Source organism: Nicotiana tabacum, chromosome 22, assembly GCF_000715075.1.
Source record: "Nicotiana tabacum cultivar K326 chromosome 22, ASM71507v2, whole genome shotgun sequence".
In the NCBI taxonomy this organism is placed as follows: Eukaryota; Viridiplantae; Streptophyta; class Magnoliopsida; order Solanales; family Solanaceae; genus Nicotiana; species Nicotiana tabacum.
The window spans coordinates 66,458,492-66,473,824 of record NC_134101.1 but is presented as its reverse complement, the minus strand read 5'-3'; the positions used below and the strand labels follow the sequence as shown (position 1 = coordinate 66,473,824).

The window sequence follows — 15,333 nt, the reverse complement described above, 5'->3', positions numbered from 1 at the left end:
ATAGGCAAGGGGCAGCTCAAATAGTACAGTTATAGCATGGCGGGAACCTAAGTCTACCAGGACATAACATATATCTAGCTACGTACCGACTCTGTCACCTCATGCGTACGTAGTCCCCGCAACAAGTAGCACATATCAAGTACATCACCTAGGGGTAGTTTTCCCCTCACAGAGTTAGACAGGAGACTTACCTCGCTCCGAAGTTCCATAACCGGCTCCAACGCCACTCAAAAACCTCAAACAGATGTCCGTCTCTCCAAAACTAGTCAAACAAATGTGCAAATCCATAAATATATACTATATTACCCAAAATTAATCAATTTATAACAATTCCAAACTCCGCTCGAATAGTCAACAAAATCAACCTTCGGGCCCACGTGCTCGGATTCCGAAACATTTTGAAGACAATCATTACCCATAACATTACGAACTCAAATATATAATTTATTCCTAATTTCATGTCCAATTTCGTGGTCAAAATCAAAAAATACTAATTTCTAGGTTTTTCTTCAAAATCTCAACCTTACCACTAATTTTCATGTTTAAATCCACATAAACACCATGTATTTAACTCACAATATGTGGGAGTTACTTACCTTGACATAGATGATGAAAACCTCCACTTAAAACTTTCCAAAAATCGCCTAAACCAAGAGAATATGAAAGAAAATGGCCCAACTCTCGTTCTTAAAATAACACTGCCCAGCGACCTTTTTGCATATGCAGAAACTTCCCCGCAGATGCGGCTTCGCCCAAGTCCAGCCCTTTCCGCTTTTGCGGCCAATCAACTGTAAGTGCGCATCAGCTTCTGCGAAAAACCTCCGCACCTGCGGACTCCCCAGCTTGAGCACCACTCTGCACCAACGCGCCCATGACCACACCTGCAGCTCCACAGATGCGCTACAGTACCCGCACCTGCGATCAACCAGCCTAGGCCACTTCCGCTTATGCGCTCCTCTGCCCACGTCTGCGAGCCCATATGTGCTGCAAATTCCTCGCACCTGCGAATCCCATCCAGCTTACTCCCTACAGCTTCTGCGACTCCTAGGCCGCTTCCGCGGTCTCACACCTGCGGCCATAACCTCGCATGTGCGATCGCACCAGAAGCCTTAAGCTTCAGCAGTTCTTCCAAGTTCAAACTCCATATGTTTCCAACCCGATTCGCACGCGAGGCCCCCGGGACCCCGTCCAAATATACCAACACATCCCACCACACGATACAGACTTAGTCAAACCTCGAATCACGTTAAACAACATCAAAGTTATAAATCGACGGCCAAAACCTTTCTTTCAACTTCCAACCTTCAAACTTCGACGAACGCGTCTGAACTATACCAAAACATTCTAGAATGACGCCAAACTTTGCGTACAAGTCACAAATCACGATAGGAACCTATTCCAAGGCTCTGAACTCCAAACAGACATTGATAACATTAAAAAAAATCCACTTCATCCCAAACTTATGAAATTCTACAGCATCCAAAAATGCCAATTTTCCATAATAAGCGCTGAATTGTTCCTGGGTGATCCGATACACAACCCGAACATACACCCAAGTTGAAATCATCATATGAACCTATCAGAACCTTTGAGTCCCGATTCCGAGGTCGTTTACTCAAAAGTCCAACCTTAGTCAATTCTTCCAACTTAAAGCTTCCGAAATTAGAAATTTCTTTCCAGGTCAACTCTGAACTTCCCGAAATTCATTTCCGACCACACGTACAAGTCATAATACCTGAAGTGAAGCTACTCAAGGCCTCAAACCGTTGAATGGCACGCTATAGCTCAAAATGACCGGTCGGGTCATTACATTCTCCCCCATTTAAACATACGTTCGTCCTCGAACGTGCTAAGGACTGCTCCGGAGTTCCCAAATCATTGTTTAACACCTCGTGCACCTACCCCTACCACCACAACCCAGTTGAACACATTAGCCCAAGCCATATTGGAGATCCTCCCTTTTTATTTAGTCGAAAAGCCTTAGAACCACATTCCAACCTCCAAATTTCTCTACAAAACCCGATTATAACATACGAACAGCGTCTCAATCACTACACATTGTACCAAAACATGATCGTACACCTTTGCTGAATTCACACCATGCACCGTATAATTCACATGCCCATAATACATCATCTGACCACAACAACTGAAATATCACGAATCGGATGGCCGTAATACGCCTCATAATACATATGAGCCCTATTCCAATTCTCGCAATATTACCACGACGAAAGAGACGTGTAGAAACTCATAACCACCCGCCGAATCAATAAATCATGGAATCTCTCCTCCTGACAAGGACCATTACCTCATTTTGAACTGAATAATGATATTTGCTCTTTAATATACCCTACATGACTCTGATCGCACTGATCCTAGGTCCAATAATCTCGTCTCACCCAGGACAAGCTGCTCGGGCAATAAGCCACCTTAAACACCATCTAGAATCTCATATGACACCACCAAAGCATCAACAAGCTACAAACTCGAATGTGATACATAAGGAAAAATGAACTCTGGAAAAAGAACCACCCGGCCCGCGTAACGAATAAAACAACCGAAGAGATGCTATGAACCTTTCTCTAGGAATGAGAAACAAATACACAAAATAAGTATAGGGGACTGTACTCAACATCTCACTATTGCGGCGTGCAACGCGATCCACACATGATACGGTTGCGGCGTCCAACCCGATCCAAACATGATACCCGTGGCGGCGTACCACCCGATCCACACATAATAATAAATAAGGACGTACCCATCAAGCCATAATGCTTATACTTACGTAATACCGAATATCGTCCACAAGCGCACCAAGTGCAAAAATACAACTCTGGGAAGACAAATAGCGCAATACGCCACAAACCCAAGCACAACTAAGGCGCAATAAATGACATGCATCTCGAGGGCCATCCTGCTCATATAACACCACAAGCTACATGGGATCTCAACACATGTGCGAATAATGAAGCCGTCTCAATTTGGAACAATTCCCACAGTTCAAAACCAAAGCAATAGAGCACCTTCCAGGCATAAACTCTCACATTAACGATAGTACCATAATCTCCATGCTAGGTCTCAATCTTTTACAATCAAGTGACTAACATGTCACACTTATAAAGATTTTCCCGTGGGATACTCTCCCACGACCTTTCGCACTAGGTAGCAAAGTCTGCACATCCATACCACCAACCGTTCTAATTCTGTAAAGCAAATCAAGAATCCGCAAATTAATACACCAAGCCTCTAACACATAATGTTCTCAGGTGACACTAAAGAAAATGCCAGCTTACTCTGAATATCTTAATTCTCCCATGTTCATCTGAGCTCGTGACATTATTGTCAACACCGCACCGCAACCTTGATCCACAACTTTCAAATTCCCATGCCGCTCACTATTCCTAACATGCCGCTATGCCAGAATACACGAATTCATCATAACCCCTAAACTACCAGTAGAATAAACACTTCATTGGCTAGAAATCTTTCACTTAGCTCATTTCAGAAGAGCCAATGCAACACGCAACTGAATTTCCAAATCGCAGAAAATACAAACCTCAAGTCGTGATCTAAATCGCCATGACTCCTCTGGAATCTAATTACACCACATGGATATTTGAATCAAATACCTCCCAAATCAATCAAGTTGTGGTGGCTGTCAAGCCCGCGTGTACAACCACAAACCACATGTATAAATTAACAGAAGGAACTGATCTTTGCCACAATCATGCTGATTCAGCCATTACTAACCAACCCAACTTCTTTCAATTTACTCTAACTTGCCTTAAAAATAATAATAGCTCTATTCAGAAATGTAACGATCCAAAATTCGCACTCATCCTGAGTGACACGCATCACGAGACCGCATCATCTCAATACTTATGAACTATCTCATACTCTCCTTATACGCACAATAGTATCTCCAACTGGTACACCCATTCTGCAAGACCTTCCGCGAATCCGAAGCTATTTCTTGCTTTCCTCCAATACTACACCGCATACCCGATGATAACATAGAACATTCCAAGTGCCGTTTGTAATCCACTGTGAAAACTCGATCCTTAACCACACAACGGACCCGAAATCCTTAGGCACTGCACTTAAATTCTTGAACCCACAAGGACCGTTGTTGAGAGTCACCCACTATGACCTGATCCCGAATATAACCAAACTTCAACACTCTGCTAGCACATGAACACCCTCTCAAAGAAGCAACCAACTGAATTCTTTTCCTTGTACATCACATCCACAAGAAGCATAACTCTGAGTCTTCCCAAAACCTGCACCTCAATTGACAAGGCAAAGTATAGCGCACATTCATCAAGTTCCTTGCTCGAATTTCTCCTGATATTTTCTTTTCTTAGTCATAAATGATCCACCAACACATCGATAACTAGAAACCGCACAAGCAGACAACTACGCGATCTAATCATTGACGGTGGGGCTCCCCCACTTAGCTTTAAGCTACCATCACATAATGTAGAACCCACAACGATTCCTCCTTCTTAATTATCATGATCTCATACTATTAACCCGCCAAATTTCTCGAAGTCTTTTGTTAAGCTTTTCATGAACATTCTGAGTCATCAGTCATAATCACATATTCGACCGATTACCGGGTAGCAAGTAGTATTCTTTTCAGAAGCTTCGTCAACATCACGCAACTGCTAACCTGCTCACAAGAGATAACCCACATGTGAAAATTCCATGCGGACATCTTCTAACGACGTTGCACTGGGTGCAACTACCACAAAATTAGTAAATGCTCCTGAGCCCATGCTCGTCCACTAGCTGTACAAGTATGTTCTTTCCCCATTGACACCAACCGAAAGTTCAACAATACCTTCCAAACTTAAAATCCTGTTGCATCCGAAACAATAGTCAAATCTTCATACCTCTCTTCATTTCAAGCAAACTCCTTTATGCCATATTCAATCTTTCTCCGTGCAGTAACCACCATTCCAACTATAATCCATGGACCGAGTCACTTTCCACCATGCCTCCCAAATCACTCTAATATTCCTCAAGGTACGTGGCTATCCTACCACAGAGTCCATATGCTACTCTGCCACTCCCACTTCGGTCAAACCATCTCCTTTAAACAACTTCTCGACTTCCATTTTTCGTAATTGGCCTTCTAGTAATCCATCCACCGCGAGACACCTCCTGCCATGTCCTTCCTCATACTCCGCTGCCCAATTGTTGCCTCAAATCAAATCCATACCTGTAGTGCCAGAACTAATGAATTGCTACCAACTCTAAACCTCCTAGAAGATCATCTTTCTCGATCTATCAACACCAGAAACACCAATTCAATCCTGAAACTGCTACACGCCTCTACATCTGACAACCGCTTCTTAGGCGCCACTTTCCCAACATCCTACCCCGAAGGCAAATCGAAGAAGACCATAACACCGGCAAACCTTAATGCGTTCCAACAAGGACGACGATACCACATCACAGATGAGATTTTCCACAACATTCGAAAATACCAAGTTCTGTCACTTCATCAACCAAGGCTTGAACATCCATAGTCCGATTGCCTTTCCTTTGCTGGAATTGAATGCTGAACCTCTAAATCATGCACTGAGAAATCCTCCTTTAAAGTCATTCACTGCCTCGATACATAAACAAACACCCTACCATTAACGCTCTGATACTAAGTTGTCACGACCCAAAATTTACTATAGGTCGTGATGACGCCTAACACCGCCGTCAGGCAAGCCAACGGTGATTGATCGACTTGTTTACTCATTTTACTACTTTAAAATTATAATCTCCATTAATTAAATAGTATAAAATAAAATTTACATGGTAAATGATCATATTTACACAAACTACAATAATAAACAACCCGTAGAAATCCTCAAACCCCGGTGTCACAAGTGCATCAGCATTGACTAGAAAATATAATAAAAATACAAGATCTGTTTGGAATTCAAGTTAGACAAAAGAATATAAATAACTCTGATGGAAACTCTATATGCTGCGGATCGTAACATGGAATGCATCTCACCTTAAAGTCCCCGTAAATTTCGCACCTCTGCGCCCAGAGGACCACCAGAAACATATATATATACCTGCACAATAAATGCATTAAGTGCAGCATGAGTACGTAAATCAACACGTACCCAGTAAGTATCTAGATAACCCCAGAGAAGTAGTGACGAGGAGTCGACATCGACACTTACTAGTGGTCCAATAAGACGGATACAATAGAAGTAAACAGATGTGAGGCAGAGTAAATACACAGAATGACAAGTATAATGCGTGGTACAATCCTCCTCTTGACAATAAACTCAAGCTCTCAATTAGCAGTTACCTCCTTAACCAGAGTATATATATAATGGGCCTCACTAGATAGGTCGCCAGAGTTCAAATCAGGAAAAACTCACAGATACGCTGGCTTTTTGTCAAATATTACGCACGATTCCATAAGAGTATTTTATAGAAATGATGAGGCGTACAGCCCGATCCCATCATAATATGTGCACTACCGAGGATCGAACGGCACAAACCATAGATATATCTATTATATTGCCGAGGCAAACGGACCGCTCTCACTAGAGTGTGATACATAATCCTGCCGAGGCGTACGACCCGATCCTATTATAATGTGTGCACTGCCGAGGGTCGAACGGCACGATATATAGATATATATATATATATATATATATATATATATATATATATATATATATATATATATATATATATATATATATATATATAAAACTACCAAGGCGAATGGCCCGATTCCATTAGAGTAAGAAGATTTAACGGGTCCTTGACCCCACTCACAAATAGACGTGTGAGTTATAAATTTTAAGGGAAACCTTTCGATGAAACACATAACGCGGGAGAAATTCGTAAGAGCAGTAAAATTATTTCGCGGCTAATCATGAAGCCCGTCGAATCTCTACAACAGCAAGTTTATCACTCTATACAAGTCTAATCTCAAGTTGCAATGTAAAATAAAGGAATTTAATAGGCAATAGGCAACTCAAATAGTACAGTTATAGCATGACGGAAACCTAAGTCTACCCGGACATAACATGAATCTAGCTACGTACGGACTCTCATCACCTCATGTGTACATAGCCCCGCAATATTTTGCGTTGTTCAGTAACGGAGCATATGTATCTCCATGCTCCCTCACCTCGGTCTTGTTGACTAGAGGCCTTCTCGACCTTGAAGTCGTCCTCGATAGAGTAGACCCCGGGTATGAAGCTCTTCATGGGGGGCTCTTGAGCTACTTCGGAAATGGCCACCTCGACATTTGTGGCTGAATGGGAAAATGAAGGAGCAGCCCGCTGAGGCGCTGACTTGGAAGTTTTTGCCATTATAATATGAAAAATATGAAGATTTGAAGATGGTATGAAGGTATGAAGGTTTGGGTTGAAGGTTTAAAGAAGATGTATAAAAATGAAGATGAAGATATGAAGACTCAAAGAATAATGTATGAAGATCTAGAGAAGTTAAAAGTCGTTAGAAAGTTCAAGGGTAAGGTCTAGAGTCGGAAAGTGGAAGAAGTGATCGAGGGTAAAGTCTAGAGTCGGAAAGTGAAAGAAGTGAAAAAGGTTGAGGCTTTTATAGGGGAAAAAACAATCAATGCGCGACGTTTCGAATTCGAAGGCAGCCAGCTGGTGACTGACACGTGTCCGAAGTCAGATCGACGCGACTGATGGGACGTTTCGATTTATCCATCATCTCAGTTATAACGTACGAAGGAAGGAACCGGGGTTCTTCTATCGTTTCCCATCGTTTTGGCAAATCTACTCTCCAAAAAATGAGGGGACAATATGTATACGGGCAAAATCGGGAATAATGCATACCCCGATTTTTCGGTGAAGAAAACGAAAGAAGAGCATGGACGCACGAGACTAAAACCGAGGCTAGGAGCCCTTCGTATCGAGACCCATGAAAAGAGAACGATGTGTTCATCATCGGGCATGATAAGCGACGCTCCCCGGACCCAGAACGAGTTCTAAAACCTCAAAAAAAAATGGTAAACGGTTACACACGATGAATAAAGGGCCGTGATATTCATACTTGACCGGATATCACGATGCAGATCTCGCTCGATGTCAGTTACAGATAAGTAATTAATGAAAAAGGAAGATTTTTACCTTTTTTTAGACTTGTACTAGGGATGAAACTCTCCTACTATATAAAGGGGAGGTTTTTCTTTTGTAAGATACATGGTAACATGCAAATCCAAGCAATACAAATTCATTTTCTACTTTCTAGCTACTACAAAAGTTCTTAATTTACTGTTCTGTTCTTCATTCACAATTGCGCTCGAATCAAGGCTCTGATCAAGGGCAAAATTACTCTTCAACCTAGGTTTGGGCTAGACCATAACATTACAACTGGTTTGATCGTTTATTTTGTCTTTAACTCATTTATCTAATATTCTTGATTATTTGTGTCAAATCAATTCACGTATCCTTAAAATCGCGTACAAATTTAATTATTATCCGATTTAAGGGTAAACACATTGTTAATAGATCAAAATATCCTTAAAAGTTTTTTTAAAAGAAGCAATTCAATGTAGGATAAAATTGAAGAACAAATACTGTAATAAAGCTCACCCAGATGCTAATTAAGCAATGGGCATTTGGAGATCCACACTTTGGAAGATTAGAAGGTATGAAAACAGATAATTATATATTGTTCTTTCAAGAGGAATATCAATAGTCATGACGGAGCATTTTAAATACCTTTGTCATTGTACCATTTCTTTCATTGAAAGATTTCATCCTCACCGCAGAAAAAGATCTATGTTTTTTTTTCTATCACAATCCATGAATTCCTTTTCAAGACAATAAGCAAGAGAAAATTATGCTACCTTAAATCATCCAAATTAACTAGACTCCAGTTTTCTTCTGTTATTCCTTTTTTTTCTCTCTTTAAATTTAAACTAGTTCTTATAAGAACACCGTGTAATGCATGTTTAAAGAAATATAAAAATCATATGATTTCTCAAATTGAAACACATCTACTGTGAATATGAAATAAATTTGTTTAAATCACTCTAACCAAGGGTTTTTTGAGCAACTAAAACTAAATTTGAAGTGAATAACATTCCTAGTGTCGATATATATTTTGGGTCTGTTTGAAAAGTCGTGTGTTTTACCAAGATGTGTAATTACCACGGGGTAGAGATACCACACCCCAACTTATTCTATAAATTTTACAAGATCATATTAAATAAGATACAAATATTATCTATCAATCTACCTACATTATACTTTATATATAAAAAAATATTTTCAAGTTTATAATAAAGCATAATATTCTTTTCAAACTAACAATTCATTAAACAAATTATTCACTTCACCAAAAATAAAAAGAATGAAGGAAAAATATTTGAAATATAAAAGCTCAAGAAAAAAGCCACAGTACAAGTATGATAACTAAAAAAACAAAAAAGGAAGAAAAAAATTTAAGAGTCAAGGAAATGGATAGAAAGATGAAAAGAAAATAATTGGAAAATAATTACTATAAAAAAAAAAAAAAGAAGAGAAAAGTCACTATATAATTAAGAATTGAATTATCCATTCTTAGTTGCACTCAAAGTAGCTTTCTAAAGAGGCCCTTAGTTTACTTGGAGAAATTTTAAAACAGATAAAGCAATAAGGATAGCTTTGACCAAGCCTAAATTAAATTCTAGAAAATGGGAGGAAGCAGCTCAACAAGGTACTACTACTAATTATTCTCGTGAAACTGTAACTAGAAAAAAAATTAGACGATAAGTACTGCAAACTACAATTTTATTTCGAAAAAGACTAAATCTAGAATTCAGTTCACCGCCTTATAAGGGGGTTTCAGCTTCAAATTATAGGACCACCATGAACCCTACATACAATAAAATCAAGAGTAATAACATTGTGATGAGATGAAATGATGGAGGTAGAGAAATTAAAAAGAAATGTCATATCCTTTCCACAAAATGAAATTACAATTAAATTCACAATATATTGCGTTGTTCAGATGGATATGCTCACATATACTCTTTGAGATCAACACAAAACACGAAGCAGAACCCAACCAGATGAAAACACAGCAAAATGTCACAAAATAATTCTCAATAATGGCTCTCACAAGGACCCTCTTCACATAAGAAGTTAAAGACTTGATGATCACCAGCACCAATTCCAAGATCGGTAAAACAGTTTGCTTCCACTAAATTTGAAGGAGTATAATTACTAGGAATAGTCGACTGATCATGAGCAGAAGGAGAAGAAGAGCTTGTAGTCCTTTCTTGTAAAATCCCAGTTGGGTGCAGTGGAAAAAGATTCAAAGTTTCTTGATGATTAAATTGCTTTTCATTTGGGCTGAGATGTGCCATGTTGGTGCTATTTTCTTGAGAATAAGTAGCATTGATGTATACAGCAGCATCACATGTTGCTCTCCTTTTGAAACCACCTGGTCCCTGGAGGATTAGACTGGGAACTGGATACTGCTGATAAAACCCTAGATTGTTTTGTGGAGTATAATAAGGGCTGCAAACAACTGGAAAACGTAATAATTTATGAGTATCACTCTATAGTTTTAACTTATACATACACTGATATAGCACTAAAGAGATAGCTTAACATGTTGTAGCAGGTCTATACCAATTAGTAATTTCTTAAAGGTTACTAATTCCAAACAATTACATGTAATTATCTTTTCGCGTAAAAGTTAAACACACGTTAGAGAAATTAAACTCAAGTTTTTAATCGTCATATATAAGAATCATTTTGACAGAGAAAAACAAGTTTCCCCGTGGGGACTAATAGTTGGCGTGATTAGAGAAGTGAAGGCAGCAAAACGCTAGGAGACAATATATGCTCAGAAACTGAAAACTTCCCTGAAAAGCAAACATAAAATCTAAAATGTGGACAAATTGTCCATCAGAAAGGATACAGTCTTCCTACAGAAAGTACAATCTATCCAGTCCGACGACTTAATAGAGATAGAAGTACATATCCTAACAGACAATTTATAAAGTACATTTAAATCACAGACTATATGCGAATATAATGCAATCTTAAATTCAGAAATGATGAAAAAATAAAGGTAAAAGAAGAAAGTACAAACCATTTGGGCGAGGTGGTGGGAAAACATTAGTCCTATGAAGTAAGCGATTGAAATAAGCAAATTTATCTTGCTTCTGTTTCTGGCGTTGCCTTGCCTTGTGATTTTGAAACCAATAAAAGACATTCTTTCCCTCAATGTGACCAAAAGCCCTTAACCTCAAAGTAATCTGCTGTATCTGCTCAGCACTTGGTGTCCTTATCCCTTGCCTGTATATGCTCTCAAGCAAATCAATTTGTTCCTTTGTTGGATTCCACCTGGTTCCTACTGGAGTTTCAGATGCTAACATTTCCACGTTGTTATCATCATTCATTTTCAACACTCAAAAGAAATTAAGAGAAAGAAATCTTCTTAATTAGTTTGTCTTCTTACCGATCTCTGCATGGCTCTATATATAAAAGGAGAATTGGGGACAGAGAGAGTCAAAATTAACAAAAGGAAGTGAAGTCATTGACATGCGTATTGTTTTTGGTGCTGAAAATCTCTGAAAACATGGCGGTTAGCGGCCGAAGAGAGGAATTTCGTCTTGGTATGAATGTATGCATGCACGAAAGGACTAAAGTAACCCTATATTGGACTTGTCTCGGGAAGGAAAGAGTAACTAAATGTTAGGAAAATGCCACAGTACAGAGGAAAGATATATAGGGGTAGTTCAGGTAATTAGGGAAAAAGACAGCCGGTTGGGTTGTAAGGTGTAGAGGATAGGGGCTAGGCTTTGGGAATTGTAGTAGTTAGCGAGCCTCTGCAGGCTCTTAGTACAGTGAAACTTTCACTCTGAGAATGAAGAAAAGAGAGAGTTTTTTTAGAAACTAACTCGAACTCCATCCGTTTATTTATCCGCCGTATTAAAAATATATTTTTATTTTTATTTATTCACGATACTAAATTAAAATAAAGATAATTTTTTCTATTTATTTTATTTTTATTATTAACTACTCATTCCCCAAATTATTTTTTAAAACTTTTAAAAATAATATCATTGTTATGATAAAATTATAAAATACCTACTTCATTTATTGATTCTAAAAGTTAGTACAAAACAAAAAATGTACAACAATCTTTTTGTTTTTTTGTGAAGAAAAAAAAAACTTTATTGATTCATCACCACTGACCAATTACATGCTTTCGTTCTCAATCCCTCTATCTATCTCTTCCTTTACAGATATTTTATCTATACAATCTTTCCATTATTACATCAGTCAGCTCTAACTATCCAGTATTCTGACAACAATCTTTTTATCCATGTAGTTAATTGAATATATTCATGCTCATATTTTCTTAGAGAATGAATCGTTATAAGGTTTAAAATGGAACACTATCATAAAATACAAAATTTTTCTATAAACATTAAACTCGTGATTGTCCCGATAATATATTTACTACTTGAAACGGCAAAAATAAGAGGGAAGGAGGCAAAATAAAGAGCCAATTGCCAAAACCCAAAAAGGGGTGACTCTTTGAGTGGCCAATTAAGGAATGAGGCAATCACGGTTAGCCATGCATAAATGATCTTGGTAATCTAAGAATAGTGGGATTACATATCTCCTCATATGATCATGTGTCCACTAATTAATGACTAGTTGTTGGTTTGTCTTGAAATATATTCTTGATTCGTATAAATAAAGCCGCATTTACATAGGTTTTATCCAGTAAGAAGTATTAACAATTTTACATGATAATGAATAATAGAATGAGTGAAGTACCAAAGGTTGGTCGACCGTTGCACACATAAATTTAAAAGCTTAAAAGAAACAGCCGCTTAAAAAAAGGACCAAGTAATTTTCTAACTCTTCAGCAGTTAGTACTACTACTACTACAATCTAAACAAAGTAGATTTGTTTTTGAAAAGCCGACTACTGGCATTCACGTTTTGTTTACCCCAAAAACGGATAAAGTTGAATTTGTACGCAGTTCTAAGGATCTGTGATATTACTTAATACAAATCATAGGGATAAATAGAAATATCAAATATGAATTGCAAAGAATGCAAAATAAACAAGGTTATAAAGAAAATGAACATATTAATGGAGCCTAAAAGAATAATCCTTGAATCTCTGAGAATATGGTGTTTGAATTACAATATAAGCATGAAAAACTGTTTTCTACATAAATGTAGACATCCTCTTTGTAGTGGAGGATCCTACTTTAGATGTATGCAAAAATATATAGTGGAGAACCCATGAAAAATCAACTTTTTCCTAATTTTCGTCGAGATTCTCTCCCTTAGTGCGTTTGTAACGGCTCTTGTTTGTGAGCTCGAGTTCGATTGGCCTCGGTGCTGGTCGGTATTGCTTCTAGAACTCGATATGGACTCGGGATCAGGAACTTGGCCCCGGTTGACCTCTACCCCTTAAGCTCAAAATCATTTCATCATAGCTCGATTCGGACCCGAGCTCGATAATAACTTCGAACTCGGGGTTCGACCTATATCTAAAATCTGACGCTTGTTTGTACCATCTTCGGAACCCAACTTGACATTACGAAGTCTTTCTTCGATCCATCATGTTTCGACCTCGATCAATCGTACGAAGGCCGAAATCTATTTCGACCGTATACAGATAGTCCCCTCGTTTCTCGGGAAGGATGTGGTGAGAAACGATATGATTTTTCAATGGCTCGATTGGATTATAAGCTGACGTTCACATTGGGCTCGATCATGACGCACGTGATAGTTGTCCCGTCGATTTAGTTTTTTAAGGCATTTAATGCATGTCAGACGGTAGTCGTCCACCGCTGGTATTGAATCGCCATTGCTTTAATCTATAAATAGCCCTTCTTTTTACCATTTACCACTTTTACAACTCCAATCTTCCAAATTTCTCAATTCTTTTTCATACCCTCTGAGTTTATTCTCAAGTTTGTGATTCCTCTTTGCAAAAGCCTTTCTTCAAAATTACCAAATCTTTGTCACTTTCTTCTATTCTCGACCTTTAAATCTGAAAATGGCGAAAACATCACAAACCACTCCTCAGAAAGAGAAAGCTCCATTTTCACAGTCTACCGCCGCCGAAATACTGATAGAGCCATGGCCTGAGGAGTGCATTCCCGGGGCATATGTTCTTACCTCTGATTTTAAGGTCGACAAAGGTTCATCGGTTCCCGGTTGATGTGAGCCAATATCGAGGTACATGTGTTCGATAACCGAGAAGCACCTCAAACAGCTAAAGAAAGATTACAGTTGGGAGAACAAAGAAATAATATTCCCCTCTTTTGACGAAGATATCACCACTTACGTGAAAGGGTTTTTAAGTGTGTATACTTACCCATTCACGTTAGGTCCCCTCGACTCTGTTATTATTGACTTCTGCCGTCAATAACAAATAACCCTGGGTCAGGTCCATCCTTCTTTTTGGCAAATCGTTATTTTGATTTGATATTTTGTGAACAAAATCAAGGGGATGTCGTTCACCCTCGACCACCCATCCGATTGTACCGTCCTCGACTTTTTCGAGAAGGGTTAATAAAACTTCAGCGTCGGGCTACCAAGGCTCTGTTCTCGAGCATTGATGAGGACAGGGATCGAGGTTGGATGGGCAGGTTCGTTCGAGTGAGGACTTCGGACCTGATTCTGACTGAAAGATGTATTTTCCCGAGGAGTGGAATATGAAACGTAAGTGTAATTCTGCTGTTACTTTCTTCTATTTGCCCTTTCATTTCTTTTCTCATCGATACTCCTCTTTTTGTGATGCAACGGTTCCCTGGATGCCCGGAGCAGTTCCCGACCTCAAGAATTAGGGACGAGCTCTAGCTTCGACCTCCACATACGCCGAGCGCTCATGGCGTGATTTGTCAAAGGGTCGATGGGAGGCCGAAAATAATGGTAAACCCCTTTCTGTACTTTTCGATAGCTTGAGATGCTTTCCATATACCATATACTTTAATAAGATTTCGCCTATGTAGGTTTGGGCAAATATGTAGTTTTGAGGCCCTCGTCCATCGCGGAAGAAGCTTCGGCCTCTGTCCCAAAGCCAGTGAAAGATAATAAAAGGAAAAGAGCCTCCGTTCCCGAAGATCCAAAACCAAAGAAGAGGACGGCTCGTAAGCCGAACAAGAATGCCATTCCTTTGGCCCTAGAATCGGTTCTGCGTTTAAGGGATGAAGACGACGATGAAGAAGAAGAAAATGATGGGTCCGCACTGGCGACCCGAACGAAGAAAACCATCAATGTTCCACCGGCAGCTGGATCGATGGTGGTTCATAAGGCTCCGCCTCGAACTAAAGGCATACCGGAGAAAGATTTGGTCG

At 39.1% G+C, this 15,333-nt stretch overlaps 1 protein-coding gene across 1 annotated transcript; it reads right to left on the bottom strand.

Moving 5' to 3' along the window:
• Positions 1–10,093: 10,093 nt before the first annotated feature.
• Positions 10,094–11,401, bottom strand: LOC107777881 (WUSCHEL-related homeobox 4-like). Its single transcript, XM_016598077.2, has 2 exons — positions 11,092–11,401; positions 10,094–10,521 (listed from the first exon to the last, which is right to left on the bottom strand). Exons 1-2 carry the CDS (start codon positions 11,399–11,401, stop codon positions 10,094–10,096), a joined length of 738 nt encoding a protein of 245 aa, XP_016453563.1.
• Positions 11,402–15,333: the final 3,932 nt, after the last annotated feature.